Genomic DNA, 27,684 nt, shown 5'->3' on the forward strand with positions numbered 1-27,684 from the left:
CAAGGTCAGATCGGAACCACCCTAAAACACAAACTCAATATTACGCTTGAACAAATGAAAGTTACAAGGAATGCTACTTCCATAACAACATGAAAAATAATGCAAAAATATTTATAAGCTCGTCACTAAGACAACTGGTAGGGTGTGAGCGTAATGCTTTTGTTAAGTTATAAATAAACATGGATTTAATGTGTTATGAGTCATACATGTTTGGGTTCGGTTTTCAACTCTCCATCCGTTGTTTTGTCACCTGGTAGAGAAAAGGGAATTTACAATTACCAAAAATAGGCAAATCTCAATTCATTGAAATATTTTTACAGGTAACAAAAATAAATTTACAAAACCAACATGAGCAATCATTATCATAATTTGTCACACAGAAAAAAATATGTTAGAAAAGGCATGACTGTACATATTGACTTTAATAATGGAAAATCAAATATTACCTTTATCTGCACTATCCTGGTTGTTGCCTAATCCAACGAGGTCTTTAGTTCCGTCACAAAACTAATGCAACGAAGGAAACAATTATTAACATAATGTGGTGTCATCAATGCTGATCTTGACTTTACTAAATATTAAATATTACTAAACCATTTTGATGCACCTCCACATTTGGAACTGCAATGGAAGGGATAGTCAAAATACCAGGCCATCTAATTCACCAATTATCACCCTCATTAGGTTGTTTTGTAAATGTTACAGTAAATGTGACGTCGCATAAGAACTGTTTTGGAATGTGGTTTGAAACCGGAATAACGCCGCAGAAAACGTATGCACGAAGAAACTATGCAAACTCCACCCAAGGGTAAAGCGGAGTTTCGAAACCGTTGAGAGTCTTAAACTGATTTTCTTTGAAAACCGCAGAAACGGTAAACACGTACCACGTGGTAAACAAGACATTGTAGCCAACATATTTCAAATAAATATATTTATTTTTTGATTGACGTCCTCATCTAGGTATTATTTTAGTAACTTTTATTGTGTTTGTTGGTCATTTTGAAGCCCATTTCGCTAGACAAGAAATAAAAATTACACTTAGGAGTATAATGTAGTACAGTTTGACAAAACTATACACCACAATGTAACACTTTATGTTCTGTTAAATTAATAGCGCTGTGTGGTTAGTGTATGTCGTGTGATTTACGGAAATGAAACGAATATGAGACAACGAAAGAAGCGTTTAAAAACATCTCTGAGAGAAGCTGAACTCAGGCTTACCGTTTTATCGACTGTGCAAATGGAGAAAAGAATTAAAGCCGTTAGCGTTTTCCTCATGTTTTCTTCGTGGAAGACAGTTATTCCGATTTACTACGCCTCAGACCAGACCTCATTTTCCAGTTGACCCCTCGATACTCCGCTAACACGCTGAGTGAAGACGCCTACGGCAAAATCTGTAAAATGAAGCCGTATTTAAACTTTCTTTTAAAAAAAACTCAACCGCTTAATCGGTAACTACTAGTTGGGACTATGGAAGAGAACGTGCATTTTTGTAAATTTAGAAAACACTAAATACAGAAGTGCCAAACGTCACATAACGCGACCCAGAAAACTAGTGAGCCGTGATTGGTCGTTAAATCAGCTGACCATGTGATGTCATCTTTAAGCGACCGGAAGTGGCAGAGTATAATAAACATTACCAAATTAGATGAAATATTGCCAGAAAATTTCTAAATTACTTCTTTAAAAAAGTTTAAAAAAAAACACAAAATGCAGGTAAAATGTTAGAAGAACAGTTTAATCATACATAGTCACAATTCTGCCTCCAAAAATGAGTTTGTTTTCTTCATCTAACAGCTGGAAATGTACATAAGGCCACCTGAAAATGTACATGACTTTGACAGTGTGACAAAACTCATATGTTCATATTTATATAATTGACAATATTTTACAATGTTTTTTGCTTACAAGGTAGTAGCCGTTCCAAAATACAGCCTTTTCTGTACAAAAATATTTGTCATATCCTGTGAGGTCAGCAGACAATTAAAAGGCAGCCTCTGATTTTGAGGATTTTTTTTGTTTTTAAAATCCATTTTTTTCTTTGAAAAGTGTCACACATCAGAAAGACTATCAACAGTGGATGTTACAGCAGCTCCAGTACAAATAAGAGGCTGGCCTTTTCCCATAGGAGATTAAAAACAAAATTACACGCCAGATTGTGAAGCCTTAAAAATGATTTTTGCTCTTTAAAATAACACTTGCTCAGATAAAACTGTATACATAAAATTCAAAGGGGCCAAAGGAGTGATGAATATACACACGTCAAAATGCACACTTTTTTGCCTTTTTCCTCCCCACTAAAATGTAGAAGACATCCCATTTACAGCATAAACAGTTACAAATGTACAACTGTACAGAGGGAATAAAAGCATCACTACAAGTTTGCAAGGCCTGTCAAACACCACTAGACATTTTTCTCACTTAGGCTAATAATAATGATAATAATAATAATAATCTTACAATTACTGACTGCACATATACTACATATATTCTACAATTCAAAGAAGCCATCACTACAAGTATTACAGAACAGTTGTATAAGGTTTAGATGGCCCCACCGGCATCCAATCAAAAGAGTTGAAAAATACAAACGTTGGAGATTTAAAAATCTGACTTAAAAATCCCTTCTTCCAAGTCCCCAGTAATAATTCCATCTCATGTACAATGCTGGGATAAAGCTCCCCTTTACAATTTTGACTATTCTTAGGTGGTGGATGAGTTGAGGGGGGGGTTAAGTCCATCACAGCGACCGGAAAGCAACGATTAAGAATCACGCAAAAAAGATGCTACACTAAACTACTTTTTAAGCAAGAGATGATTATTTAGTACATAAAATTAGCTCAGAGCAGTGTTCATTTCTTAAAGACACTAAAAAAGTTTCAAGAGGGGCAAAAAAAAAAAAATCATAATAGTTCAACCTACCACAGCATGCCGCCAATGCCTCACCACATCATTAAATCGTCGCTGTATAACTTAATACCTTTTTTTTTTTTTGTTAGTACCTGTTACATCATGTGACGAATGGAAGTGGGGGGGGAGCCTCTTTGGGCTCAGCCAGTCTCTCTTTGGGTACCAAAACAACTTTGAGCAGCTGACCGACAAGGTCAATCGCTCTTGCTGGCGAGGGAGGAAAGGATGCAAAAGGGGCCGGGGGAGGACAAGGCAGGAAAAAGGCCCCATTTAAAAAAACTACCACTGATTTGTTCCCCCATTTCAAGCAAGCAAAAAGGTCTTGCTCAAAAGACCCGTGGCACCTCACGCATTAGCACAGACCTGGCGTTTGTGACATTGAGTCTGTGCTATGCTGTTTGAAATCAGTTGCTTTGGCATGGGGACACTGTGTGGGTGGGGGTCTCAACCAACTCCACGTGGGGGTCGTACGTAAATATTCCTGGGCTTAGACGAGTCGGTTTTGAAAGTGAATGGAATTTCTGTCACTCTGTTTCAGCGATTGATAGGTCACTTGCTGGTGTGAATGTTACGTTTCAGCAAATGTGTTTCTCTTTCTACAAAGAATTTACAAGGTTAAAAAAAAAAAAAAAAAATGTACAATATGAAATAGATCAGTTACATAATTAACAATGGCCTTGTGCTTTATCCAACAAAATAAGCCTGGGACCTCACCACGTGTTAGCTGTCACAGCATTCATTTAAGGGTGAAATTAACTTTTTTTTTTTTTTTTTTTTGGGTAATTGCCCCACGGGAAAAAATAATTGAAAAATTTAAACATGCTGAGAAACATTTGCCTCTTTTTATGGGGGGGATCCAAGATGGCGGATTTGACTACATCAGGCCGTTTGTGGGGCCACCGATGGGACCCAACTCCGATCCGCTCTTCATGTAGTACTTCTCCAGCTTGGCCAGAATGTGTTTCCCATAGGTGTACTTGCGTAAGGTGGCAATGTGAGGCCGGATCTAGGAGGGAAGGTATGAATAATAACAATAATAATTCAGCCTTTACTAGCACACCTACCTTGTGCATGATGATTTTGCGCTGAGCAGGTTCAGCCATGTCGATCATTCTTTGGACAACGTAGTTGGCGTACTGGTCCTTCATCATCGTGTAGAGGGCGCTGTGGGGGCCGTCCTTCTGGCAGCACACCTCGTCGATCAGCAGAGCTCTCTCTGCACGTGAGGAGTGGATCACGCACTTCTCCACCACGTTGCTGATGGCCAAACGACATTACGGTGACTCGGTAATTAGCGCTCGGAGAACGGAGCCACGCCCGAGAATGTGAGATGAGACACAAATATGCCAAAGGCGAAATCATGGTGTCACGATTTACCTTGCAAATTTATGTTGGCTGAGTAGAAGGACTTTCCCACGCACTTCTGCTACAATCTTGCTCTTGTCTTCCGGTCTCCCGTGCTCCAAAACATGCTGAATTACGTAGTTGCCGTATTGATCCTGCAAAGGGGAGGCGGTGGGGGCAAGATCAACGACGGCAATGATTTTGTCAAAATCACGAGACACCTATTCCATCTGGTGCTCGGTGAGGTCAGGAAATCATGCACGGCGAGATAAATGAAGACGGCCTCGAGTGGACTATGATGTCATCACTGCGGAAGGTCAGACAAAATAGATGCCGCTGGTTTTGTACAAAGAAAAGCGGCAGCATCTTTGCCCCTTCGGAAATGGGTGATAGACAGTTATGGGGATGAGTTAGGTGTGAGCGGAAGGGAGACAACACCACTCGGAATTTGTTCCACGATCAGATGAGCGGACGTTAACCGTTCCAAATTTGCTCTGGAGCCACTTTTTGTCAATTGATTTCATACGAGCGAGCTCGGCAACACCAAAACAAGAAACGCGACGGGCAAACGAGGATCGTTGGACAGAAGCGATGCCTCTGTGGTATTAAAGTGAGAAAGGGGAAAAGGCGAGAAAATAAAATGACAGCTCGGCAGATTAGGTGGACCCTTAGAAAGTCACAACTCCGTCGATCGTAACGTTAAGGTTATTAGAAGAGTGAAGAAAAAGAAAGAAATCAAAAACATGGACATCCTTGAGAGAGGCAAATTGCTCTGACCTTGAACAGTGCATCACGGGACACTGTATAATATGTTTTGGGTGTCATCTCCAATGATACGCCTTGATATTTCTGGATGGAATAAGTGAAGGGGAAGGGAGGGGGGGGGGGTGTTTGAATATTCACATGTCAGATGTAATGAAAGCTAACACAGCACAAATGCATTTTTTTTTTTTTTTTTTTTTTACATTTAGCAAACACTGACTAGGAGGCTAAAATATGAAATGTTGGAGACATGCATATAACCACGAGCACAGCAATGACGACAAAACTGTAATTGCTAGAAGAAGGCGGGTCGTGCTTACCTGGCCCAGCTGCTCCGAGTGCTGATGCAGCTCTTCCAGTATTGGCAAAGTCTGCTCCTGGGTGCAGTGCTCCAAAATCCGTTGGATGACTCTACAGCCGTAGGGGTGCGTGGAGAGGACAAAAACCTGCAAGAGCAGCAGAAAGAAAAACACACGATTAAAAAAAAAAGGTTTTTGTTTGTTTTGAAAACACACACCGCACAAAAATCAACAAAGGGAAATTCTATTTGTGCTTAAGGTGCAGTTCAGGTTTTTTTCAAGCAGACGACGACACACCCAGTGATTAATTGCGACAATGCGGCCATTTCAGTCGAGCTTTCAACCCTTCGTTAACATAACACACATACCTGGCCTTGGAAGGCATCGATAATGAACTGTAGCGCTTGAGGCTGCACACACTCGATGCACTTCTGCACCACGTGGTTTCCATTCTGGTCCTTCACACACTTTAAAACATGGCCATCCAGCTCACGAACAATGTCGCTCTGAAAGCAAAAGCGTTTTCGCGAGGGAAAAGTTGAGCTCTTTCACGACGCTGTGGCGGCATTGAGATGAAAACCTCAAGTATAAAAAGAATCAATGCGAGAAAAATCGCACTTACAATTACCTGCTGGTCAGAAGAAATGGACTCCAGGGCTTTCTGAATCACCCTGCAGCCGTACATCTGTAAGGCCAGCGGGAGGACGTGGCCGCGGATGCGAGTGGCCAAAGCCAGCTTCTGGTCGGCGCTACCAAACTGCGGAAATCACAACGTCGAAATCAGAAACGACTCTACAAAGTCGCGGTTGAATTGCTCCTGCGCACCTCGAAGAACTTCTGGATGACGTAGTTGCCAAACACATCTGTCATCAGCTGGTAGGCGGCTTGGAGAATCTCTCCGAAAACCATCTGTCTTTCAGCGGGACTGGCCCTCTCCAGCTTCTGCTGGATGAATCTGGCCAGAGAGAGAAAAAGTTAAAAAAAAAAAAAGGATTCTCAAACTTCTTAAAACTGAGATTTCCCAAACCTGGATCCATGTTGGTCTTGAGAGAACTCCACCATGTGTCCAGGCAGGTCTCGGAGCTGAAGGTTGGGGAAGCGGTTGTTCCTGAAGTCTTCCAGGAGGCGGCTGCGGCCGGACGGCATCACGTCCGAGCGGCTGTAGCGGGGCCGAGCCGGCGGGAAGAGCTGGCTGCTGGAATTAAATAGGCTGGACGTCCCGCCGGCGCTGCGGTACTTGGCCTCGGCTCCGGGTGCTGCGGAGATGTAACGCCCGCTGCCATTTGTCAAGCCACCTGAGATTACAGAATAGCATCATCATTAAAAAAAAAAAAAAATCAGGTTAGTTTATACAATTGTGGGAAAATGCTATATTTATGCTCTCACCGAGGTGAAGGCTGGAGGAGGACCCGTGAGAGGAGGGCAGAGAAGGTGGGGGAGTGAGAGGGGAGTGGCCGGGGGTGAGTCCGATGGGGCTGGGTGAGGAGGAGTAGCCCAGGCTGTTGTAAAAGGGCTGGCCGATGGGAGTTAAACTGCTGCTGCCGCGCTTGTAAAGCTCGGAGCTTGTCAACAGGGAGTCCCTGCGAGACACGCTGCTACTTGTAGAGCTCGGCACTACAAGGAGAAGGAAGAGCCAGGGGTTGGAATCAAAGCAAAAACAAACATCGCGAGGAACCCCCAGCGTTTGCGCACTGACCCGAAGAGCCGAATCCTCCTAGAGCAGACGCCAGACCCACGCCCAGGGAGCTGCCGGTGCTGCTGAAGCCCAGCGAAGAGCTCTGCGGCGGGGGCGGAGCGGACGTATGGGAGAAAAGCGAGCTGCTCTGAGAGGTGTTGGGGACAGAGCCGGAGCCGTAGAAGGAGCTCGATTGCAGGCCGCTGTTCTGCGGGGGGGCCTGCTGCTGCTGAGGTTGGGGTTGAGGCATGGAGCGGTACATGCCGTTTGCCGGCGGGCCCGACATGTTGTTGCCGGAACCTGACGCAGACGCTGCAGCTGCTGGAGAGAGCGAAGATTGTGATGAGGCTAAAATGGATCATTTCCTGATTGGCTCGAACCACTTATCCATATGTTGACTTACCAGCCTGCGCTGCTGCAGGATTGATGAGCAGAGGAGTCTGCACTAAACGAACCGGTCCTCCAAGTCCAGTTCGAGCGCTCGGGCCCATGACCAGGGCCCCGGTCTGATCGTAGTAAGCTGCAGGGGCCAACACCTGATAACCTGAGAGGGCGCATGAGAAAAAGGCAAGTCAGCAAAATCTGTGAACATGCAAGCTGAGTTTCACACGATGGATTCGAGGACGTGCGCTGACCGGACATTCCCGCGTAGGCCAGTGCGGGGTTTGCGGCAGCAGCCGCCGCCGCCAAAGATTCCTGCTGGCTTTGTTGACCTTGACCGGGCGTGAGAGGACGCTGGTTGTTACCTGTGCGCATTACCTGCTGGCGGGAATAATAATGTCAAAAATAATTGACGCACAAAGCAAAAAACGGTTTGTCAACTCCATGTGGGAATCGTGTAAAAAGAGCTTTCGAGCTCTTACCTGAGGTTGGCCTGGCCCTGGTCCCTGATTGGATGCTTGCTGATTAGCAGAGTGATTGGCAGTGGATGCGGCTTGTTGCTGAAAAAGATTGGCTGGGTACACACCCCAAGGAACGCCGTAGTACTGCGGCGGAACCACCGTGGGCCCTGCAGAGGGAAAATAAAACACACCGGAGTACGACGGCGTTGCCGAGTCGTCGGAAAGATGCAACACTTCATACGTGGGACCGATTGCAAAAGACCTGGTGTGTCACGTGATCACCTGCAAGAGTAGCTGCCGCCGCCAAGCCTGCTGCGGTGTACGGATCAGTTCCAGGGGGTCCGGCGTTGATGATGTAAGGGTTTGGCACAAATGCAGGAGCGAGGCCAGCTAAGTGAAGTCCAAGAAGATAAAAAAGATGATTAGCAAGGGTGTATAATAGCGCTACGGTGGATCACGTCAAATATGGTACTACCAAGGTGCTGCTGTTGAGCCGCCGCCAGAGCGTACTGTTGCTGCTGGGCAGCTGTGAGCTGCTGAACGGTGAGGGGATTTGACCGCTGGAATAACTGCAAATGGAGCAACGAGCGTTAAGAGCAAACTTACAAATGACGTTCTTCGTTCAAAAACACACCTGCTGCTGAGAGTTGTAGTCAAACAACCCCACTGGCGTCCCAGAGGAATCCACCTGAATCTGGTTCCCGGCATATTCAAACTGGAGGGACTCCACGCCGGCTTGTTGCTCCATACCACCCATGTTTTGGGCTTCTTGGTTCTGAAAGTCCTCCACTGGGCCCTTGTTGTGGTTCTGTTGTTGCAGCGCATGAGCAAGGGTGTGTGCGTGAACGTGGGCGTGGACATGGTGCTGGGCCATCATCTCCAGTCCCGCCTGGTTAGGGCCCATCCTCTCCACAGCCTCAGTTGGAGAAGCTTGACGGCTTCCTGGAGTTGGACTGAAGGGCAAAGACATCCCGTGAGGACGCGAGAAAATCGGTTTGATATTTTGCTTAAAAAAAAAAATAACATACTTGAAGTCTTTGCAGTCTCTGTCCATGCCATTTAGTAAACTCCTTCCGTTGGCTTTTGTGGCATCTCCGTCATCTCCCACTTTCAACTCTGGGCTCTTGTCTTCCTCAAAAGGAGAAACTTTCTCAGTGCCATCGTTCTTCTCTCTCCCATCCTGGTCCGTATCGCCTCCGCCCTGGTATTAGTGACAAAAAAAAGCTTAGCGGGGGTGCCAGTAAGGCATTTTCATTTTGCGAGAAAGTGCATTTCAACTCACATAGCCGCCGTTCCTATACCGGGCGTCCATCTTGTCGCCAGGGGACGAGCTCAGGACGTACTCCACCATGCTCACACCCAAACCGCCGCCCTCCGAGCGAGGCGACAGCACGGAATTGGCATCGCCGTTGCCGTGGAAACCCTGACCTGGCCGTCGCTGGACCATGATTGGCTGGGAGACTGAGTGGTCTAAAGGAAAAGGCTGGCATCAAAGATCTACAAAGCTGGACATGAAACTTTACGACTGAATAAAAAGAATATTTCAAGTTCTTTACAGACGAATGGGATTAAAAAAAAGGGGGGGGGGGGGTATGACTCACGTGATGAGCCCCATGCATTATCCCTCCACTCCTCTCCAAGAAGCATTCCTTTTCTTCCATCCTTCGCCAGTTCGTCGGAATCCCACAGCTTTTTGGCTGGCAAAAGCTGCAAACGAAACAAAATGACATCAAGCCGTGCTTCTGAGTTCTACTACGGTGACCAAGGCTCCTTACCTCTCCCATTCCTCTGGACTCCAAAGCAAGAGCTTGAAAGTCGTAATTCATTTCATCCGCAGCGCGGACCTGAGACAAAAAGGAACACGAATCATCCGTGAGTTTGGTTGCTATTGCTTACATTTGTTAATTCGACTTAATGACGATTTATCCGACTTTCTCCGCCAAATGCGTTCTACCTGATCAACGTGATTGGGGTCCCCGGTAGGCCAGCGATGCTTGCTCGGCGCGCAACCCCCCAGCTGTTCCCCGGGCTGCCTCTGGAAGAAGTACCCGACCATAGCGTCGTCCTGCGAACGACCGCTCAGCGGCGGCTGCGGCGTTCCCGGCGTGGGGTTGCCTGCCCTGTCCATCCCTTGTAAGTGGGGGCCTCCTGAAGCCTGGCCAGCCACTGCGGCGAGGGGCCCTCCGCTGTGGACCCTGACAACTCCGGCATCAGGAGTTCCATTTGCATGCAGCATCCCACCTCTCGTCTCCTGCCAGGCCACGTCATTCATACCTAGGATGCTGCATGGAATGCTCATTCCACGGGAAAGCCTAAAGAGAACAAAAACTCGCCATTAAGGTCTTTTTTTTCCCCCCTTTAAGACATTCAAGGTGTCTTTTTTTTCCCCTTTAAGACTTTCAAGGTGAACAGTTGTTGTTTGTAAAGACTAGCAGGTCCTTGGACTTTAAATGACAGAAGCATCTTGTGATGGTTGTTGTCATATTGCTTTATGTTGTCATTGAAAATCCATTCAAAATGATCTTGTGACATATTCATCTTCAGTATTTATGACACTGATGCCATTGTCTTGTAATATTGTCTTTGCTGCAAATGTTTTGCAAAACTTTTGTTTTGCTGTCCAAGCAGGGATTTCACAACAAATGTTTCATCTTAATTTTCACATTGCATCATTTCAAGAGGCGCCATCAACTACAATAAATCAGTCCTGTAAGCAAAATGGCAATTTCTTGAGCATTTTCTTTGTTAACCCAACAATGCTATTTCCACTTAAAGAGTTAAATAGCTTGTTAAATTGACAGTCCAATGACCAAAGCAGCAATAGCTGGCCTATTAAGATGACAATAATTTCAAACTGAGAGTGCTGAATTACAAATTATAGATAATGAGGAAACGGAAAAAGAACAAAACAAGTGCCGCTTGTTAGCATTAGCTTCGCTCGTGCTCATATAAGCGGCGTTGTTGCATCGCTACAACTGGGCGAGGAGTGTATAAATGTGTAATAACGACTTAGCAACACACATTGGCAAGCGAAGTGACAGTTTTAGTTATGCGATATACATAATTGAAACATTTTCAAAAGCGATGCGGCAAACTGATGCTAGGCTAGTTCGACAGACGAGCTAACTAGCAAGCTAGCTGCTAAACGCTGCTAATTTGGTAGATTGCACGCCTGGGTATCAATCGTGGACTCTTCGTTTGATCATTCCGGTGTTTTGGTTCACTTTCATCCCAAAGTCCAATTTAGCTGCACATGTTAGCTCGTTTTTCTTGCATTAGCAAGCTCCATGGATAGCCAGGGTAGAGCTCGACACGCCTGGCCTGTTTATTATGGCTTGTCTGTGCATAACATCAAAGTTTACTTTCGAAAATCAGCATTGCAATTTTTACAACGAGCATTTGGGTGCAGTGCTTGATGTTGGGTGATGTTTTACCGGTTCGTACGGTCGATTTTATAACACGGAACAAGCAGACATTTCGCATCGGTTGCTGTGCTAGCGCCACTAGCCTAGTTGGTGTTGTATGCGAGCTAAAAAGCAAGCAAACACTCAGCGGTTAAACAACATGGCACCCCTTCAAGTTCCAAACAGAGGGGCCTTAACCGCTAAACAAAAGGGGAAATGCTCGCACAACGGCGTCGGTGTGTAAAACACACACGCGGCGCCACTTTGTTCCGTTTATCGACACTGAACAAAAGAGCTCAGAATACTTACGCGTAGTCGTATGGAGGAAGGCTCCGGGCTTGAGGCACGCCGTAAACCAGATTCTATATTGTTTTGTTTCCTTGGAGAGAGCGCTGATTTTTTTTTTTTTTGGCAAGGCTTTGATAGCCTCGGCTAATAGTTGGCCCGTGATGCTGCCCCCTTCATGTAAACAGTGTGAAGTGCACCGTCGTGCGCACAGCAGCGTAAAAAGAAAAGTCTCCTCCCATTTCAACTGCTTTGTTCGTTATAGAGGTATATTCTGGCTCTTTTTTTGTGTGTAATCTTTGTTACTTTGATTTTAAGTCATCTGGTCTTATTGCTCAATTACTTGGTCCGCTGTAACTAAAAGTCTGCTGGGGGAAAAAAAAAGAAATTACCCAGGAGAAAGCTGCCAAACTAGTTTTACAACAAAACAAACACGGTCACGTATGCATAAATGTACTTAAATCTTAGTCTCACATTTCAAGTTAAAAAAAAATCATTAAGAAGTGTACTATAATTCATGATCGTTGGGTTATTTTTGATGAAAGCATCTCACAGGGATTTATTACCCTGTAATTATTTTAAATGGTGTAAAAATAATTAAAGCGTGCCTTAAGAGATTTGATTGTTTCTATCATTTTTGCAGACTCAGTAGTAAATAATAAGCTTTGGTGATTCGATTCCTTGCTGTTTTTAACCGGCTCGTTGACGAACGACCCACCCTACTTCCGTTAATTTTCCACCCAAAATTATTTAATGCTGCGTCATTATAAAAATCCGTGTTATACTCGACGGCCTATATGACATATGTGGATATTTTAAGTGCATGAAAGTAAACATTTATATGCAATCATTCAAAAGAGCCCTCCCCGAAAGAAGGGGGGAAACCCAAGCGAGCTCCAATCACCAGTTGCTTCACAAACGGAAAGTTCCCCTCCCTATTTCCGATTGGACTTCTATATTTAGGAAAGCTCTCTTAGGTTTATAAAGAGATCTCGCCTAGTTCTCAGAGCACGACAAAAGGTAGTTGACACGGAAGCCGGTTTTGAAGTCGATTCTTTGTGGACTTCCACCATGGGGAAGGAGACGCAAATGGCGGTCGACATCCGCAAGAAACTTGTCGTGGTGGGCGACGGCGCATGCGGTAAAACATGTCTACTCATCGTCTTCAGCAAAGACGAATTCCCCGAAGTGTACGTACCGACCGTTTTCGAAACGTACGTGGCGGACATCGAGGTGGACACCAAGCAGGTCCAACTGGCTTTGTGGGACACCGCGGGCCAAGAGGACTACGACAGACTGCGGCCGCTTTCCTACCCGGACACTGACGTCATTTTGATGTGCTTCTCCGTGGACAGCCCGGACTCGCTGGAAAACATCCCGGAGAAGTGGGTACCCGAAGTAAAACACTTCTGCCCTAACGTGCCCATTATTCTGGTGGCCAACAAGAAGGATCTACGCAACGACGAGAACGTCAAGAACGAGCTGTCCCGACTTAAGCTGGAGCCGGTGAGGCCTGACGACGGCCGAGCTATGGCCATGCGTATTGGCGCACACGACTATTTGGAGTGCTCGGCCAGGACGAAAGAAGGCATCTGGGAGGTGTTCGAGACCGCAGCGAGGGCAGCTTTGCAAAAACAAAAGATCCGGAGGCCGGGTTTTCTCAAACGATGCGTTTTGATGTGACTTGCAAGCGCCATACAGGGACTCGCCTAGACGGAAGGCCCGTTCGGGCAGTGCCCCACCCTTACAAAGCGTGGCCAAAAAAAGACAATACTGGCTCGGAAGAAGTTCTTTTGTCCACGCCATCGTCTGTTAATGCTGCAGGGAGTGGTTTAGACAGGATCGAGGCTTTTATGTGCTGAAACACAAGCTTATATTTGCCCTTATTACTCACCAGTTGCGTTCAAATAAGAGTCAGAGTCATTTATGATTCACAGATTATTAGAAAATAAGAGTCAGAGTCACTTATGATTCACAGATTATTAGAGCTCCTCAAAGGTCTGTATTTGGACCACTAACTTTTTCTGCTAACAATTGAAAATACACAACAACTGTTACAAATTGAAGCAGTAATCTTTTGCACATATGTCCACTTGTTATTTTTAATTAATAAGTTGCACAGCATTCTACCCAGTTATTTGTTTTGAAATGATGCACTATAATAGTGTTCTTTTACAAATGGGCACGAAACAAAAGTTTTGGGGGAAATGAATAATTGTTGGTCATTTTGGTCAATGCTGCAGAATGTAAAAGAAAAAAAATAGTATGGCCTAGCTTTCAAGACCATGTGTAGTATTTTCTCAGTCCATATTGTACCACCGAAATGTAATATTTTGGACTCAGGACCAACAATGCAGTCCAGTGCAGTTTTTGCAGTTGTTAATGAAAATGGGTTACATTTTTTTTAGGTCATTCAGGTACATTTTAAGCATATTTTTTCTCGTCACTGGTGTTGGGAGGGCTGAGTCTAAATCGAAAAATATTGTTGGAGCCAAGTAGTAAGACTATTGAATGTATTTCCTTGTTGTGGATAAATAATACATGCTTTTCGGTTATTTTGTCTTGAGTTGATCATTTTGGCAAATCACTGTCGACTATAAAATGTGTAACGTTTTACAAGATAATAGGGGTGCTTGTTTAAGATGGATATTCGGAAAGAATTGGAGTATTGTCCCAATTTTTAAAAAATAAATAAATCAGACTTATGTAAAAGTCACATTCCTGCCTGCCATGTGTTGCTGAGATTTTTGCTGACTTCCAGGGCAGGAATGCATTGTGGCACCTCCTGATTATTCCCCACACAAGCTCCCCTCTTGTGTCCTGTAATTGTTAGTGGATTTGAATTTACACGTTTTACTCAGATGGTCTCGTTTGCATTTGTCCATTTTTACAATTACGCTGAAGAAAAGTGCTGAGTATGTGCCAAGTGTAACATTTTATGCATATGGGTGTTATATTTATAATATTAGCTTGTTTTTAATGGGCGATTTGGAGCATTGTATTTTTTTTTTGTAAGCAAACAGAAATTTATTTGATGAAAATAAAAATATGATGTGGTGGGTTGCCATGTAAATGATGTCATTCGTTTTTCTTAATGTATTTTTCCCGTTTACAAAAAGTGAAAGCAGTCAATATTTTTGAATACTTGATTAAAAACTAAATCAGATGGTTTGTATGAGTTAGCAGTAGATGATTATATTCTGTCAAAAATATATTCGCCAATATGAATACTCTGACAATGTCTTTAATGACGGAAACAGGATTTAAATAGTACAATAGAACATACAAATGAGGCAAAAAAAAAAAGATGGCGGTGTGAAATGAACAAAATACGTAATAATAAAATCAAGGCTGACCAGTATCGTAGATACAGATGACATTTAGTGTACAGTTTTCGTTTTCGGAATGGTCTTTCGTTAAGTTAGTTAAACTGAGAAATAAAGGGGAAAGGAATATCCAATTCCACCTGGTTGTCACCAACTCTTACGAATTTTTCCAAAGTTTGACTTTTCTCCTTTAGGACTCGAACAACGTCGGCACGGAAAGCATCCAGATATTTCAGCATCGAGTCAGTGGAGGATTTGATGTCAGCTTGAAGCTGTTGAGTGGGAATGTTCTGGATTTTTGTCGCAACAGTTTGAAGATAGCCGCTAATGATACGATGGAACGTTTCGATCTGCTCAACGATACTAGTAACGATACGAGAGTCGATGACTTCCTGGTATAAATCGGTCATCAAGGCGGGAATCTTCATCGCATCTTGGGATTTTAGAATTTGAAGCAACCTCTTAATTAGTTGAGAAAAATCCTTGAGAAGATCTTCAACTGTGTTGCCACCCACCTCGACATTCATCAAAGCGTTAAACGAGTCAGTCAGCAAGACTCTTCCGGAAGCAGGAATTGCTTCAAAAACGACTTTCTTGGTTGATGAGACAAACTTTGAGACTTTCTGACACGCCTCCTCGCATACATCAGTGATGAAGCTACGCCATTTTTGATAGACCTCGAACCCGGACAGTCTTTGTGGATACCCTGGGATTAGGAACTTGGTTTCTCTCAGGAACGTAATGGCAGCGTCCAGAAAAGTCTCGATCCTATGTTGGTATTTTCTAACGATAACAATAGCCTGATCTTTTACCGATGTGATAATATCGGCGGGATTAACTGCCGCGTAGTTGTCGACGGCCTTATTCAACCACACCGTACCGTGTTTTCTGGCTTGCTCGAGTGTGGCGACAACAGGAGTGGTGACCGTTTGGACGACGGCAGGTACGTTCTTCTTCAGTCCCAGCATAATCTCATACGGCATCTCCGTGTTCCAGGAAGTCTGAATATTCAGCTTCTCGGAGTTCATCACGGACATCTTCAAGGTCAAGATATCAATGTCCATTTGTGGTTCACTCTGTAGAACAACAAATCGTTCGAACATTTTAGAATTTCGTTTCAATGAAAATGTGACCCACAAAAAAAGTACTTACGGGGTAGCGACCATAGAGTCTTGCTCTCGCTTGTGCGGGTTTCTCGGTCTCCATCTGGACTCCGATGTGACCAGCAGATGGTGTGGAGAGAGTGAAAACAAAACTGTTTCCAGTCATCTCTTGGTGGACTTCCATGGTTTCATGAGGAAGATTGACCTTTAGCAAATTGCTGATGGAGGCGTCAAGATTTTCAGAACTCAAGATGATGGTGCTACCATGGCTTCCTTCCAACACTGTATGTTTTACAACAAGGACCGAGGCCATCTTGAAACCACCATCTAGGTTAACGTTGGTGTTGCCTTGGATATTTCCTGTCAGAAACTCGCATTCCGATGAGGAGGACGCATCGAGTTTGACAATGAAGCTGTCCTTGTTGAGAACGCTCGCGTCGGTTTTCAGAGTGATCATCGGTGCTTTCATCGAAAACTCGTAGGTCAAATCGCCCATCTTTGGAATCTGGATTTTGGGTTCTGGGTTCTTCATGTATTTCATCTTGGAGCTCATGTCAAAGGTCTGCTTAGTGGTAGTGAGGAGATTCCTGAGGCCAGCATCTTCCCACAGTGAGAAGTACTTCACTTTTGCAGTCCCCATTCCATAATACGGCATCGCAATTTCAGGAACGGTGATTGGTCGCCTCAAGATGTCAAGATTTGCTTCTCCGTTCATCTGGCAAATGACGTTAATTTCAGTTTCACCGTTATCCATTTTGAAGTCATGGGAATATTTGTTTTGGTTGAGTCTGGCCATTGCAGTCCAGCTGGCTTGCTGGACTTCGGAGTTTAGGGTAAGAGAGATGTCATTCTCGAACTCCATCTTTCCAGACATCTTGAACGGAAGGAAAAGTTTGGAATTTCCCTTATTCTTGGTGTCGAAGGTGAGCTCGGTAGGTGTGATCAAGGCGAGGGCGGAGCTTGTGAGAGTTCCCTCAATCAGGTTTGCCTCGTGGGTGGCAGTAAGATCAATTCGCATGTCTTCAACACGAGCTTGGAACTTCATGTCAAAAACGCTGCCCTTCATCACAGGCGTTTCCGTTTCAACTTTGGCAGTAACGATGGCGTGGCGGAAAATGCAGATATCGGCAACCACGTTCTGATTGGACTTCAAATCTTTGCAGCTGGTTGCCCCGATGAAAGTCACTTTGGCTGTGTGAAGATCCAGGACTACGTCAATGTCGCTGCTGTGAGTTACCTCATCTGCGTAACCCCGAATTGCGTATTTTCCATTGGCCAGGGTGTTCATCTTCAGATGGGCGGAGCCTGCTCCAATTGCGAGATTCGTCTTCTGAGTTGATGACACGTGAGTGAAAATCTTGAGGGGTGGCATGTTGAGGTCATGATTATAGTTTGTATTAACAGTTCCGGAAAGTCCATCTTCCAAGGTGAAGAACATGTTACTGAGAAGATCAGCAGAATACAACTCCGTTGCTATCTTTGCAGTCGTGTCCGCAGAACCTTGACCTGACAGGCCATCGATTTCCGTCGTTCCCTTGTGGTTCACTTTGAAAGACGACTGATCGATCTTAAGGTACTCGGAAATTGCCAGACGGCTCATCTCGGGGACAGCCAAATGAGCGTTAGCATCGACGGTGAACTGGAGGACCTTCAAAGTAGATGTGGCCTGAGAATTAAAGTTCGCTTTGAACTCCGGTGTGACTGATGTCGTGGTGGTGTTGGCCAGATCTGCCGTCGTCCTGAGTTTGTAATGTGGCGTGTTGATTTGAAACTGTCCGTATAGTTTTCCGAAACAGGGAATCTTGCTCATATCTTTCACTTTTTCTTTCAGATCCAACGTTAACGTGTCGTAATCAAAGGATTGAATTTTCAGCACCATTCTCATGGCGTAATCCTTCATGTCGTCAATCATCTGCTTGAAGTCAAAGGAGTATAGCGCGTTGGTAAGATCCTGAATAGGGACCAGAACCTTTTTGATTAAAGGCTTGATGTCAATCGACCTTAGGTGGGAAAATCCAGACTGAATCGTTTCCCTCACTTGATACCTCTTCATCATTTTGACCACCTCATCCATCACTTGTCCGATCATCTTCTCAACTTCGTACTTGGACAGGATTTCCTCGGTTTTTCTGTAAATGACGGCGAATCGATCAGCGATGCCGTGTTTCTCGATCCAAGCTGTGATAGCCTCCTTGACTCTTTTCAGGAGATCCATGACTTCTGTCGGCAACTTGGTTGTCAGGTTGGTCAGGACATTTTCGACGGAGTTGACACGTTTTCTCACGTCTTGGGCAAAAAGGCTTAGGTCAAAGTTGTCAATGGCCTTCTTCAGGCCTTCTACTTTCTTCTGGATCGTCATACTGATGTCATACTTGGTGTTGATGTCTTTCAGCAGTTCCACGCTGTTGTCGAGCAGCTTCATCGCCGTCTTTTTGACATCTTCGAGAAGTGCTGGAATGTCCTCGGTGAAAGGGATCTGGATGAAATGGCTATCCATGTTCTTGTCGTACTTGACGAACCCAGACACACTGTAGACTTGACTGTCTTCGCTCAAGAGGTTTGTGGTGACTGCTCCTCTCATGTCAATGGCCATTCTCTCCTCTTTGTTGTAGACCTCGAATTCTTGATCCAAAGCGTGCTCATTCACCTTGGATTTAACTTTCAGGTGAAGACTTTGTTCTCGAAGACTCATGGTGCCGCTGAGCTTGTTGTCCACGTTGGTCTTGATTGCGGGTCTGCCTTCCATCTCGTGACTGGTCGAGGCTCTGTACTCGAACGAATGCGTGAGAAGGAGGGGTTCGGCTTTCAGGAGGAATTTGCTGTAAAGTTCCCCGCTCTGCTCTCCGTAAAAAGACACTCCGCCGTTTGAGTTGAACAAGGCGTCGATGGTAAGGGAGAAGGGTTCGGCGGCGGCGTTGATTTTACTGTCAAAACGAAGAGACTGAGATTTGTAATCTGCCACGTTGTTGAATTTCACAGTCAGACCTGCGACTTCCAAATCCGTGGCGTGTGTTATCTGAGATCCCAGGAGTTGACCGTTGGTGTTGCACTTTGTAGACAAGGTCATGTCCATAAACTTGACTTCATAAGTGTGCTTGAGTTCATCGCCTGAGAAGTCTCCCATCAGAGTTCCTGTCAGCTCCACGTTGTAGGGTCGAGCCTTCAACTGGGCATCATTGTTAAAGTTGACCTCCATGACCTTCAGATTATTTTTGATGATAACAGAGGCTGTCAGCTTCTCCATGGTAACTGTGATGTCATGCATGTAGGAGTTCCTTGCGCTAAGGACATTGTCGGTCTTAGTGTGGAGGGTTAAAGATCTTGACGTAAGAGAAAGGGAATTTGAATTCTCCGTCCTCATTTCGTTTAACGATCCGACGATATTGCTGGACAAGACGAGGCCATCTTCGCTTACTCTGAAGTTCATGGTGTTTCTCGTGTTGAACGCCGAGACGTCGCCGTTCAAGATCCCGTTGAGGTAGACTTCGGAGCTTGCGACTTTTCCTTCCACGTTCAAGTCCACTTTGTTGCCTTGGATGCCCCCCTTTGTGGTGAGAGACATGGTGGCACCGTTGGCATCAAGTCCACTGTGGAAAATATTCTCAAAGGTCAGTCGGTTGTGCTGAGCGGTCGTGGTGCAGCTGGTGGTCAGGCCATTGGAGTTGAGGGCCAACGTTGCTTTGTGAGAAGCCAGGCTGGAAAAGATGTTCATGGAGGCATCAGCATTGAGCTCTAAGCCTGAGGGATTCAAGGAACCAGTGAGCAGAGAGTAGGCACGGTTGACTGTATCTTCAGCGGTAGTGCCGATCCGGAGGCTGGCTTGAGCTTCAGAAGCTGTGAACTCAACTTGGCTCTGGAGTGTTCTCTTACCGGCTTTTGTCACCGAGTTGGAGAGAAGGCTCAGTTTGACATCCTTATAGTTGAGGGTGATTTTAGTCGAGTGTTTAACGGGGTCGCTGTTAATATTCGTGTTGGACTCGATATTGAGATTCTCGTTTGCGTATATAGCCTTGATCTTATTGGTAACTTTCAGGAGGTCAGAGTTTGCTCTCAGTATGCTCTCCAGTCGGAGTTCCTTCTTTACACGGTCGGATGAGAAGGTGTTGAGATAGGTGGTGCTAGCAGTTAAAGATCCAACGCTGACACTTCCGTCGGCATTGATGTCGCCCAATAGCTTGGCTGGATCGAGCGTGAACTTCTTGGTGAGATCCAGAGATGTTCGCAAACCCAGCGGGGAAGCGGCTTGGATGTTGTATTTTCCCGAGGACGTTACGTTATCTGAGACGGCGATGGTCTCCTCGATGTTTAGCCTTGTACTCACAAATTCGTGACCCAGCGAGCCGCTCAGGGTGAATCTCAGCGTTTTCTCATCTGTATCAGAAACTTCTGTAGCTCCTTCAAAAAAAAACAAAAAAAAACGACATTATAATACGGTGTCATTATTAAAATTATTTTTTAAATGCTCAAAGAAATCAAACTACCTTCAGTCGTGAAAGACAGAAGATTGAGCGGACTGCGAGCCTGAACTTTGAACTTGGCCAGATAGTTTGGAGAGTCCACGGTATTGTTACCCGCTGACGCCGTTGTCTCCCAGTTGTAATAGTTGCTGTTCATCTTCGCGGACACGTCCACCATCCCAAGAAGCGGCAGAGTGACCTCTCGCTCAGCAGGGATGGTGAATTTGGGAATTTCGATCCGCTGCCTCGCAAGCTCTCCACCAAGCAAGGGTATGTTGAACAACTCCTCGGAAGATTTGCCTCCAAGCGGCAGAGGGATTCGGATGGTCACGTAGTTCTTGTTGAACTGGTATCGGAATTTGCTTTCCCTGAAGAACAGAAACCAAGTTGGTAAAACGATGGTAGCTTTTATATATTTTTTTTACGATTAAAAATGAATATTTCTCTTACATATTCATGAATAGGTTCTCAGGCATGGAAGGCATTTCCACCTTGGCAATATTGTTCCTCAGAGTTTCTACATAAGGAACATGGACTGATATTTTGTTCATCCAGGTGTTGCTGGCCTAAGGAGAGCAACGAGATTTTTTTTTTTTTACATTTGAAAGCTTATTAAGCTAAAGTCTCCAAAAAAAACCAGCAAACTCACTTCAACTGCCTTGTTGACGACTTGACGATCCATAGCATCCTTGGCAATTTGTCCGATCCAGGTCTTGAGAGCTTCAGTGTAAGGCACCAGGACTTTGGTCTCAGCATTCATGTTTGACCTCAGCTTAACCTCAGCCTCGTCCTTGCCTGCAATAGGTACAGAATATTTTTAGCATCTGGAAGGAACACACATTATAAGAATTTGGACATACCATATTTGAATGTGACTGATTGAATGGAGGAAGTTTCTGGGAGCTTCACATCGCTTTTGATCTCCAAAGTGAATTCTTGACCATTGGTGCCACTGTCAGTCATGGTAGCTGAGATGGTAGCATCTGTCTTCAGAGAGGGGACCTCCAACTGAACCTGCAGCATGCCTTCAGTCATGGTCTGAAGCCTAGAAAATAGATTTAAAAAATAAAATGAGATCTTGGAGTTTTGGACCAGGTTTGTGGTTTACTCACTGGGCGTGACCGGTTAGAGTGATCTGTGGCACGTTCTTGTTGGAAATCTCAACAGTGACGGTTTTGCCTTTGGTGCTGCTGTCGGTCAAGCCGACCTGGACTCCAGCTTGGACATCGAGGTCGGGGATCTCCATTTGGCCGGTGAAGACATTCCTGTTTCGGTTGTACTTCACGGTGGCCGAAGCTTCGGCGGCTTGAGCTCCTGCAAAGTTGGAAAAGCTTGATGCTGAGAGAAGAGGGAACTATTCTCAGAAGAAAAAAATGACACGCTTACCTTCAGCGTTCAGAGTCATCTTCAGGGAATCAACCTTCTGGTCGCCATCTTTTCCTTCATTGAGGAGCGCGTACGCAATGGTGGCCGTGTACGAAACCTTGGGCTCGATGTCAACTTCAAACCTGAGGAGACCGATCCAAAGATTTAGATCTTCTCAAATGCTGTCATTTCGTATTTCTCAACTTACATCGTCTCTCCAGCCAGAGGGAAGTAAGGCACGTCACTTTTCCCGCGTGCATCGACGTGAAGTTTTTTAGTACAATACTTGAATCCAAAGAAGGAGTCGCAGTTTGCGTCACCCAAATTGTGCGGGATCACGACAGCCTTGCCGTCGCCAACAATCATCACGCTATTGCTAAAATAAAAAATAAAAAGAAATTTTAATTCCAACTCAAAATACCCAAATATTTAATGACCATTTTTGGGGGGTTTTACCTGATTTTCAAAAGCTTTGCTGGCCCCTGTGCAGCCGGGATGGAGAACTTGACCTGGTTTTGCTCTACGGATAGTTTAGCGTTGAGCGCGCTCTCGTGATACAAGCTGGTGTGCATCTCCACGGCAGAGACAACAAATTCGGGGACGTGGACGCCCATCTGGGTCACAAACTCGACGCCAACAGACGGCTTGAACAAAAGTTCATTCTGCGTTTGAATGGACAAAAAAAGTTTGTGTGTGATACAGATGGTCACAATCAATATATTTGGCTAATGATGTTTTTTTTTTACCACATTTGAGGAGATGTGAAGTCCACCCTTAGCTCCAGGAGTAAAAGTGCCAGATAGAGAAAAGGTCAAAGGTAAACCAGAGGCAGTTGGAAGGACAAATTTGTTGTCCATGAACATGTAATGGACAAACATCTCATTGTCTGTGCTGGACATCAGTTTAGCCACAACCTAATCAAAAGAAAGAAGAACACCTTCAAATCTTCTCATCTCGTTCTTTAAAAAAAAAAAAAGTCATACCTGGGTAGGAAGAATCTTGAGGAAAGTCTCTGCATACATTTGAACATTATCAGCGATAAACTTCAGATCGTTGGGCTTGATGTAGCCGAGCTCCGTTCCCATCATCTTCAGGTAGGCCATGGCCTCTGGAGATTCTTGATTCTGCAAATCCTTTACCAGCTTGTTGAAGTTGCCGACAATTTCTCGCATCAGATTCTCAGGGGCCTTGGGGAAATATTTGGGATCGTTTAACGGCCAGGTTAACGCGTACCGAAAATGGAATCAATCGAACCTCTATTTACCTTCTGTCCTTCTGCTTTCAAGGGCGCAACCCACTTGTCAAGAACTTCCATCATCTTGATTGGCATCTTATCCTCTGCCCAGTACAGAGTTTTTGACAAGGTGTCTGGGAAGAACCCGTCCTTTCCGAACAAAGCCTCAATAGAGGGCTCCGAGCCTTTTCCTTCGATTCCAAACTATCGCCAAGAAGAAGATTCGGAAACAGCAAAGGTTGAGTTCATTTTTTGCAGTTTCTCGTCCAACGATTGTCAAATGATCATCATACCTCCCACATGTCCATGTTGTAGCCAAAAGCTTTGAGGGTCGATTCCATCATGATTTCTCTTGGCAGCTGGTTGCTCGGGTCAAAGATCACGTTGCCCTGAAGATTGGCCTGCAAGTTTTCATTTGCCAAACCCAGCTTGTAATTACGAGACTTTGTTCTGTAGTCATTATGTGTGTCCACCACGTTGTCCTGCAGAGCATCCAAAATCTTCTTGCCAAGCCTAAAGAAGAAAAAAAAAAATCTCCCTTAACATATCTGGATATCGTTTGATAATTATAATGAATCTTACTTTTTGGTTTCAGGATCAGTGGAGGAGATGATGTTGTAGACGTGGGAGCTCACAAAAGATTTGACCTGCTCGTTCTCCTCCTGGGTCAGGATCTTCTTCACCATTTCAATATCACTATTTTGAGGATTTCTCATCAGCATCAAGTAGGCGGCAAGACGTTTCTGCACGGCTCCTCTCGGATACTGGCTGACCTTTTGGAGGTTCGAGCGAACCTGCGCGAGAAGTTTCTCAGTACATTTGTGGAAAAGTGAAAGATTGCCGAGTGTCTTCTTACCTCATCTGTCAGAGACATTCTTCTGAACGCCTGGATGGCAGCGAGCTGAACAGCGAGCGTGGTGGCCGGCTGCCTCATGCATTTCAGCAGGGTGTCCTTAATAGCGGGGTCAGCAGCTTCCATCACATCTCCAATGTTCCCTATGACCCTCAAAGTCAAGAAGGTCAGATCTTTATCCCCAGAGCAATCTGGGCCCAGAAGGGAAGCCATGAAGTCCGAAGCGGCCGTGATCTCTGGAGTGACTTTCTCCTCAGCCTGATACAGCCTAGTGATGAAGATCTGATGTTAGGTTCTTCACAAAACGAAACCCTCCTGATGTTTACTTACTTCTTGACGGCATTGCTCAAGGCATACATGATGGGCTTGCTCTTCTTGTTCTGAGCCATGGCCAGGATGTCCTTGACCATGAGGCGTGAGGGGTTGGGCAGCATTGCCAGGGCATAAACTGCTACGTCGACTTCAACGGTGGATTTATCGAAAGATCTGAAAACCCTCAGCGTGGCGCTGGTACACTCCGGAGTACCGCACTGGACCAGAGCTTGCATGGTCAGGGTGTTGGATACAGCCATCATTTCAAGCGCAGTAGAACCCAAGACGTCGGGGTTCAGACCACGTAGCTCAGATACCAATTTGTGGAAGAGGGAAGCACGCTGCTCGCCATTATTGGTCTTGGAAAGGGTCTTCAGCTGCTGCATTGTGGTCAAGGCGGCGTCTTTGGTTTGTACGGGGGACTTGCTGTCAACAAGTTCCATGGGCAAGAACCGGACGAGGGCTTCATCTGTTCACAAAGTATTACATGGCGTGTTATGGGCAATATTGGAGAGAAGAAAAGAAGAAACACTAACTATGATCGAAGACTCTGTCGTTGATCTTGGTGGTCTCTCTCAGAGTCACAGTCTGCTTCACCAGAGTGGAGATCCCGTATTCGTTCCTATGTCGAAACAGGAAGAACATTCAGATGAAAAATATCCTTTTTTTTTTTTTTTTTATTAAATTTTGGTTATGATTGTCTACTTACTGGTGGGAGAGGGGCAGGAAAAGATGTTTCTCCGTGCAGGTTCCACTGGTCATGTGCTTCTTCTGGTTGTCAAACTTGTAGTTGCAAGTCTGGTGGCTGCTGATCATCTTGGATAAAGGATAGTGCTGAAAGTGGAGAGGAACATTCTCATAAAACATTGGCTTTATTGATGGAATAAAAAGATTTTTAAGAAGGAAGTGGAGTTTGGATTTGACGAGAAACCACCATACCATTCCTGAGATGAGAGCCAGGGGACTGGTGGCCTGTTTGTGAGCGCTGAAGCCATCACATCTGGAAAGGTCCCTGCTGATCGTTACGTCGGTGGCGATGTCTCCTCTGGCGTTGACTGTGAAGTCGGTGGAGCAGAGGCCATACACGGTGGGCTGGATAGAAAAAAATGAAGACGTTAAAAACATGTTTTCGGTTTACAGCGATCAGATTATCAAATCAACACACCAGATTAAAAGACCATTATATGAGCAGGTGACGTTCCTCGAGTGATAAAGTTATCTGAGACTTTGACCCGCATGTTGACACGGGAACACAATGACCTATGTACATTTATCAGCCATGACTGTTCCAGATTATCTAGTCATTGCGCAACAGGTTTATCGTTGGATGACTCGTGGCTCTCTCACCATTTTGTTGTTCTTCTCTTCTTCCATAACGGGAACGAGGAGAGAGGACACGATTCCTCTTTTGATGTTCAAGATGTTGACCAGTTCGTCTTCCTCAGGGAAGATTTTGACATCGGTGTGCTGCTCAATTGTGATCTTCAGTGGGTTCCTGATGAGGTGGACAGATATCAGTCTTGCTACATGAACATTATTAAAAATATTTATTAGACTTACTTCGCCATGGCAGCTTTGAAGACCTGATCTCCAGCAGCGGGGCGGTACAACGCATTCCCGTTGTCATCCACAGCAAAGATCTCGCTCAGGGAGCATTTTGTGGTTCGTAGGATGAAGCTGCAGGTCTGAGGCACTTCAATCTCAACCTGCGCAGTCGATGATGTTTAATCACAATCCTCACGCTCGTGACAGGGTGAAGAATTTTAGACGTACTTGACAGGAGACTTTGGGGCCGCTTTTGTTGTCGGTGGCTCCGGGAACGCCGTTGAAGGTCTCAGCCTCATAGTCGTACACAAAGCGCCTGAAGTTCCTAAACCTTTTAGCCACTGAAATGTATATTTAAAAATTTATTATATATATTATACTACATCACTGTGAATTTCGAAATATTTGACAGACCGGTACGATACCAATGATCAAACTTACAGAGACATGATGGAGCTTGTTCATCCACACTTCCTCCATCTTGCTCTGGAAAGAAAAGCACCCCGCCCAAAAAATAATGCATTTACTCTGCATTTATTTAAAAAAAACATAAAAATATCATCAAACTGAAGATTACTTACGGGCTAGGACGCATGTTCCTAGCAGCAACAGAAGGCAGATCCTGGTACGTCCCATGTTGGGCTAAGCACCTGGAAGCCTTGAGGTCAAATGAATCCTCCTCTTTCACTGAAGACTCACCCGCGTGGTTTATTCGAAGGCTTTTATATCTCGGAACCTCCCGTTGGATGTGTTTAGCGGGACTTGCAAATGTGTTGCCCTGGTTCCAAAGTCTGGCAGTCCTTGTGGCAGGCCAAAGGTCAAATGTTTCACAAAGTAAGACATGATGTCAGCATTGGGTGGGGGTGGGTCATCGTGATAATGCGGAATCTTGTGATATGGTCCTTTTGGGGACAGTAGACAACCTTTTGACACAAACATGAACATTGTGATTAAAATATATTTTAAAAAAATATTTAAAATGACTATTAAAATGGACGACACATAGTGTTGAATACATTTCAAAACAAACCGTTTTTGAGCTGAACGATATGAATCAAAAAGGTGACTCATCTTCTAATGCAGGGGAGTCAAACTCATTTTTGTTTAGGGCCGCATCATAATCATAGTTTCCTTCAGAAGGCCGTTATGATTGTCAATATATGATACATAATGTAATAAATTAATTAAAATTATTATAAAATTTTATATTTTAATATTATAAAATTAATGTAATAAATATGTTTACATACAATCCAGTACTCTATATTTTATCACTGTACTGTTATGGTTGCAGTACTGCACTTTATCATACTGGGAATATTTTCTTGAGTCATTTTATTTAGATTTTAGACTGTAAATGTCTACTTACTGTTAATCCCAATGATGACTAAGCCTATGGGTGAGTGTTACACCTGTCAATCCATAAACTGTTGGCTCACCTTTCCCCTATTTAAAAAAAAGCCAGTAAAGGCTGTTTAAGCAGGATCGTGAGAGTTGCACTCAAGATAACCTAACCAGATAGTGGAAGACAAGTATTGTGTTGTGTAACAGTAAATAAAAACAACCTAAATGGAAAAATATAAATGATTACGTAAATGTTAGTTAGCATTATTAGTACAATTTGAACTGCAATTGATGCTAAGAGTTATCATCGTCTCACGAAGCTTTTTCGCGAATTGTTTTCAGTCTATAAATATGTAAAAAATAAATTTTATCACATCAACGTACGTTTTTAATAGTAATTAAACTACTAATTTATTATTATTTTACAAGGATCGCTCACCATACAGGACGCTGACATGTTTCGCCGCCATCTTGCTGCTACGGATCGCCCAAAGGGGACAAAAATAACGAATGCACGCGCTTTAAAAAATCCGATTGCAATCTATTAGTTTACCACTCGGTGTCACTAAATACCACAAAATGTCCCTTTCAAGCAATTATTAAAAATAATAATAATAATTAAGC

General features: G+C 44.5%; 3 protein-coding genes across 10 annotated transcripts; 1 reads left to right on the forward strand and 2 right to left on the reverse strand.

Moving 5' to 3' along the window:
* Nucleotides 1-1,717: 1,717 nt before the first annotated feature.
* On the reverse strand, nt 1,718-12,307 carry pum2 (pumilio RNA-binding family member 2). Of its 7 annotated transcripts, none has more exons than XM_049758034.2 (23): nt 11,546-12,307; nt 9,787-10,144; nt 9,608-9,676; nt 9,434-9,539; nt 9,115-9,302; nt 8,861-9,033; nt 8,467-8,785; nt 8,308-8,401; nt 8,115-8,222; nt 7,854-7,999; nt 7,626-7,749; nt 7,394-7,534; nt 7,012-7,311; nt 6,702-6,929; nt 6,343-6,610; nt 6,141-6,270; nt 5,938-6,072; nt 5,684-5,821; nt 5,337-5,462; nt 5,032-5,103; nt 4,288-4,409; nt 3,975-4,167; nt 1,718-3,916 (listed from the first exon to the last, which is right to left on the reverse strand). In XM_049758034.2, exons 2-23 carry the CDS (start codon nt 10,129-10,131, stop codon nt 3,785-3,787), a joined length of 3,657 nt encoding a protein of 1,218 aa, XP_049613991.1. In that variant the 5' UTR covers nt 10,132-10,144; nt 11,546-12,307; the 3' UTR covers nt 1,718-3,784. The 7 variants fall into 7 exon arrangements, with proteins under 7 accessions (XP_049613991.1, XP_049613992.1, XP_049613990.1 ...); XM_049758035.2 differs by having other exon boundaries at nt 5,944-6,072; nt 7,626-7,752; XM_049758033.2 differs by having other exon boundaries at nt 7,626-7,752.
* A 146-nt stretch (nt 12,308-12,453) lies between these two features.
* Nucleotides 12,454-14,594, forward strand: LOC125990643 (rho-related GTP-binding protein RhoB). The gene has a single exon (XM_049758045.2). The coding sequence runs from the start codon at nt 12,593-12,595 to the stop codon at nt 13,202-13,204; it is 612 nt and encodes a 203-aa protein (XP_049614002.1). The 5' UTR covers nt 12,454-12,592; the 3' UTR covers nt 13,205-14,594.
* LOC125990638 (apolipoprotein B-100-like) lies at nt 14,210-27,549 on the reverse strand. 2 transcript variants are annotated; one of them, XM_049758032.1, is made up of 26 exons: nt 27,500-27,549; nt 26,298-26,639; nt 26,158-26,202; nt 25,945-26,057; nt 25,732-25,877; nt 25,519-25,666; nt 25,111-25,263; nt 24,881-25,005; nt 24,708-24,793; nt 24,190-24,640; nt 23,863-24,127; nt 23,589-23,800; nt 23,300-23,519; nt 23,037-23,210; nt 22,756-22,959; nt 22,522-22,686; nt 22,229-22,434; nt 21,981-22,148; nt 21,794-21,915; nt 21,520-21,721; nt 21,268-21,452; nt 21,057-21,202; nt 20,858-20,973; nt 20,432-20,775; nt 16,000-20,345; nt 14,210-15,923 (listed from the first exon to the last, which is right to left on the reverse strand). In XM_049758032.1, the coding sequence occupies exons 2-26, from the start codon at nt 26,350-26,352 to the stop codon at nt 14,943-14,945; spliced, it is 9,378 nt and encodes a 3,125-aa protein (XP_049613989.1). In that variant the 5' UTR covers nt 26,353-26,639; nt 27,500-27,549; the 3' UTR covers nt 14,210-14,942. The 2 variants fall into 2 exon arrangements, with proteins under 2 accessions (XP_049613989.1, XP_049613988.1); XM_049758031.1 differs by having other exon boundaries at nt 22,519-22,686.
* Nucleotides 27,550-27,684: the final 135 nt, after the last annotated feature.

Source organism: Syngnathus scovelli, chromosome 20, assembly GCF_024217435.2.
Source record: "Syngnathus scovelli strain Florida chromosome 20, RoL_Ssco_1.2, whole genome shotgun sequence".
NCBI classification, from domain to species: Eukaryota; Metazoa; Chordata; class Actinopteri; order Syngnathiformes; family Syngnathidae; genus Syngnathus; species Syngnathus scovelli.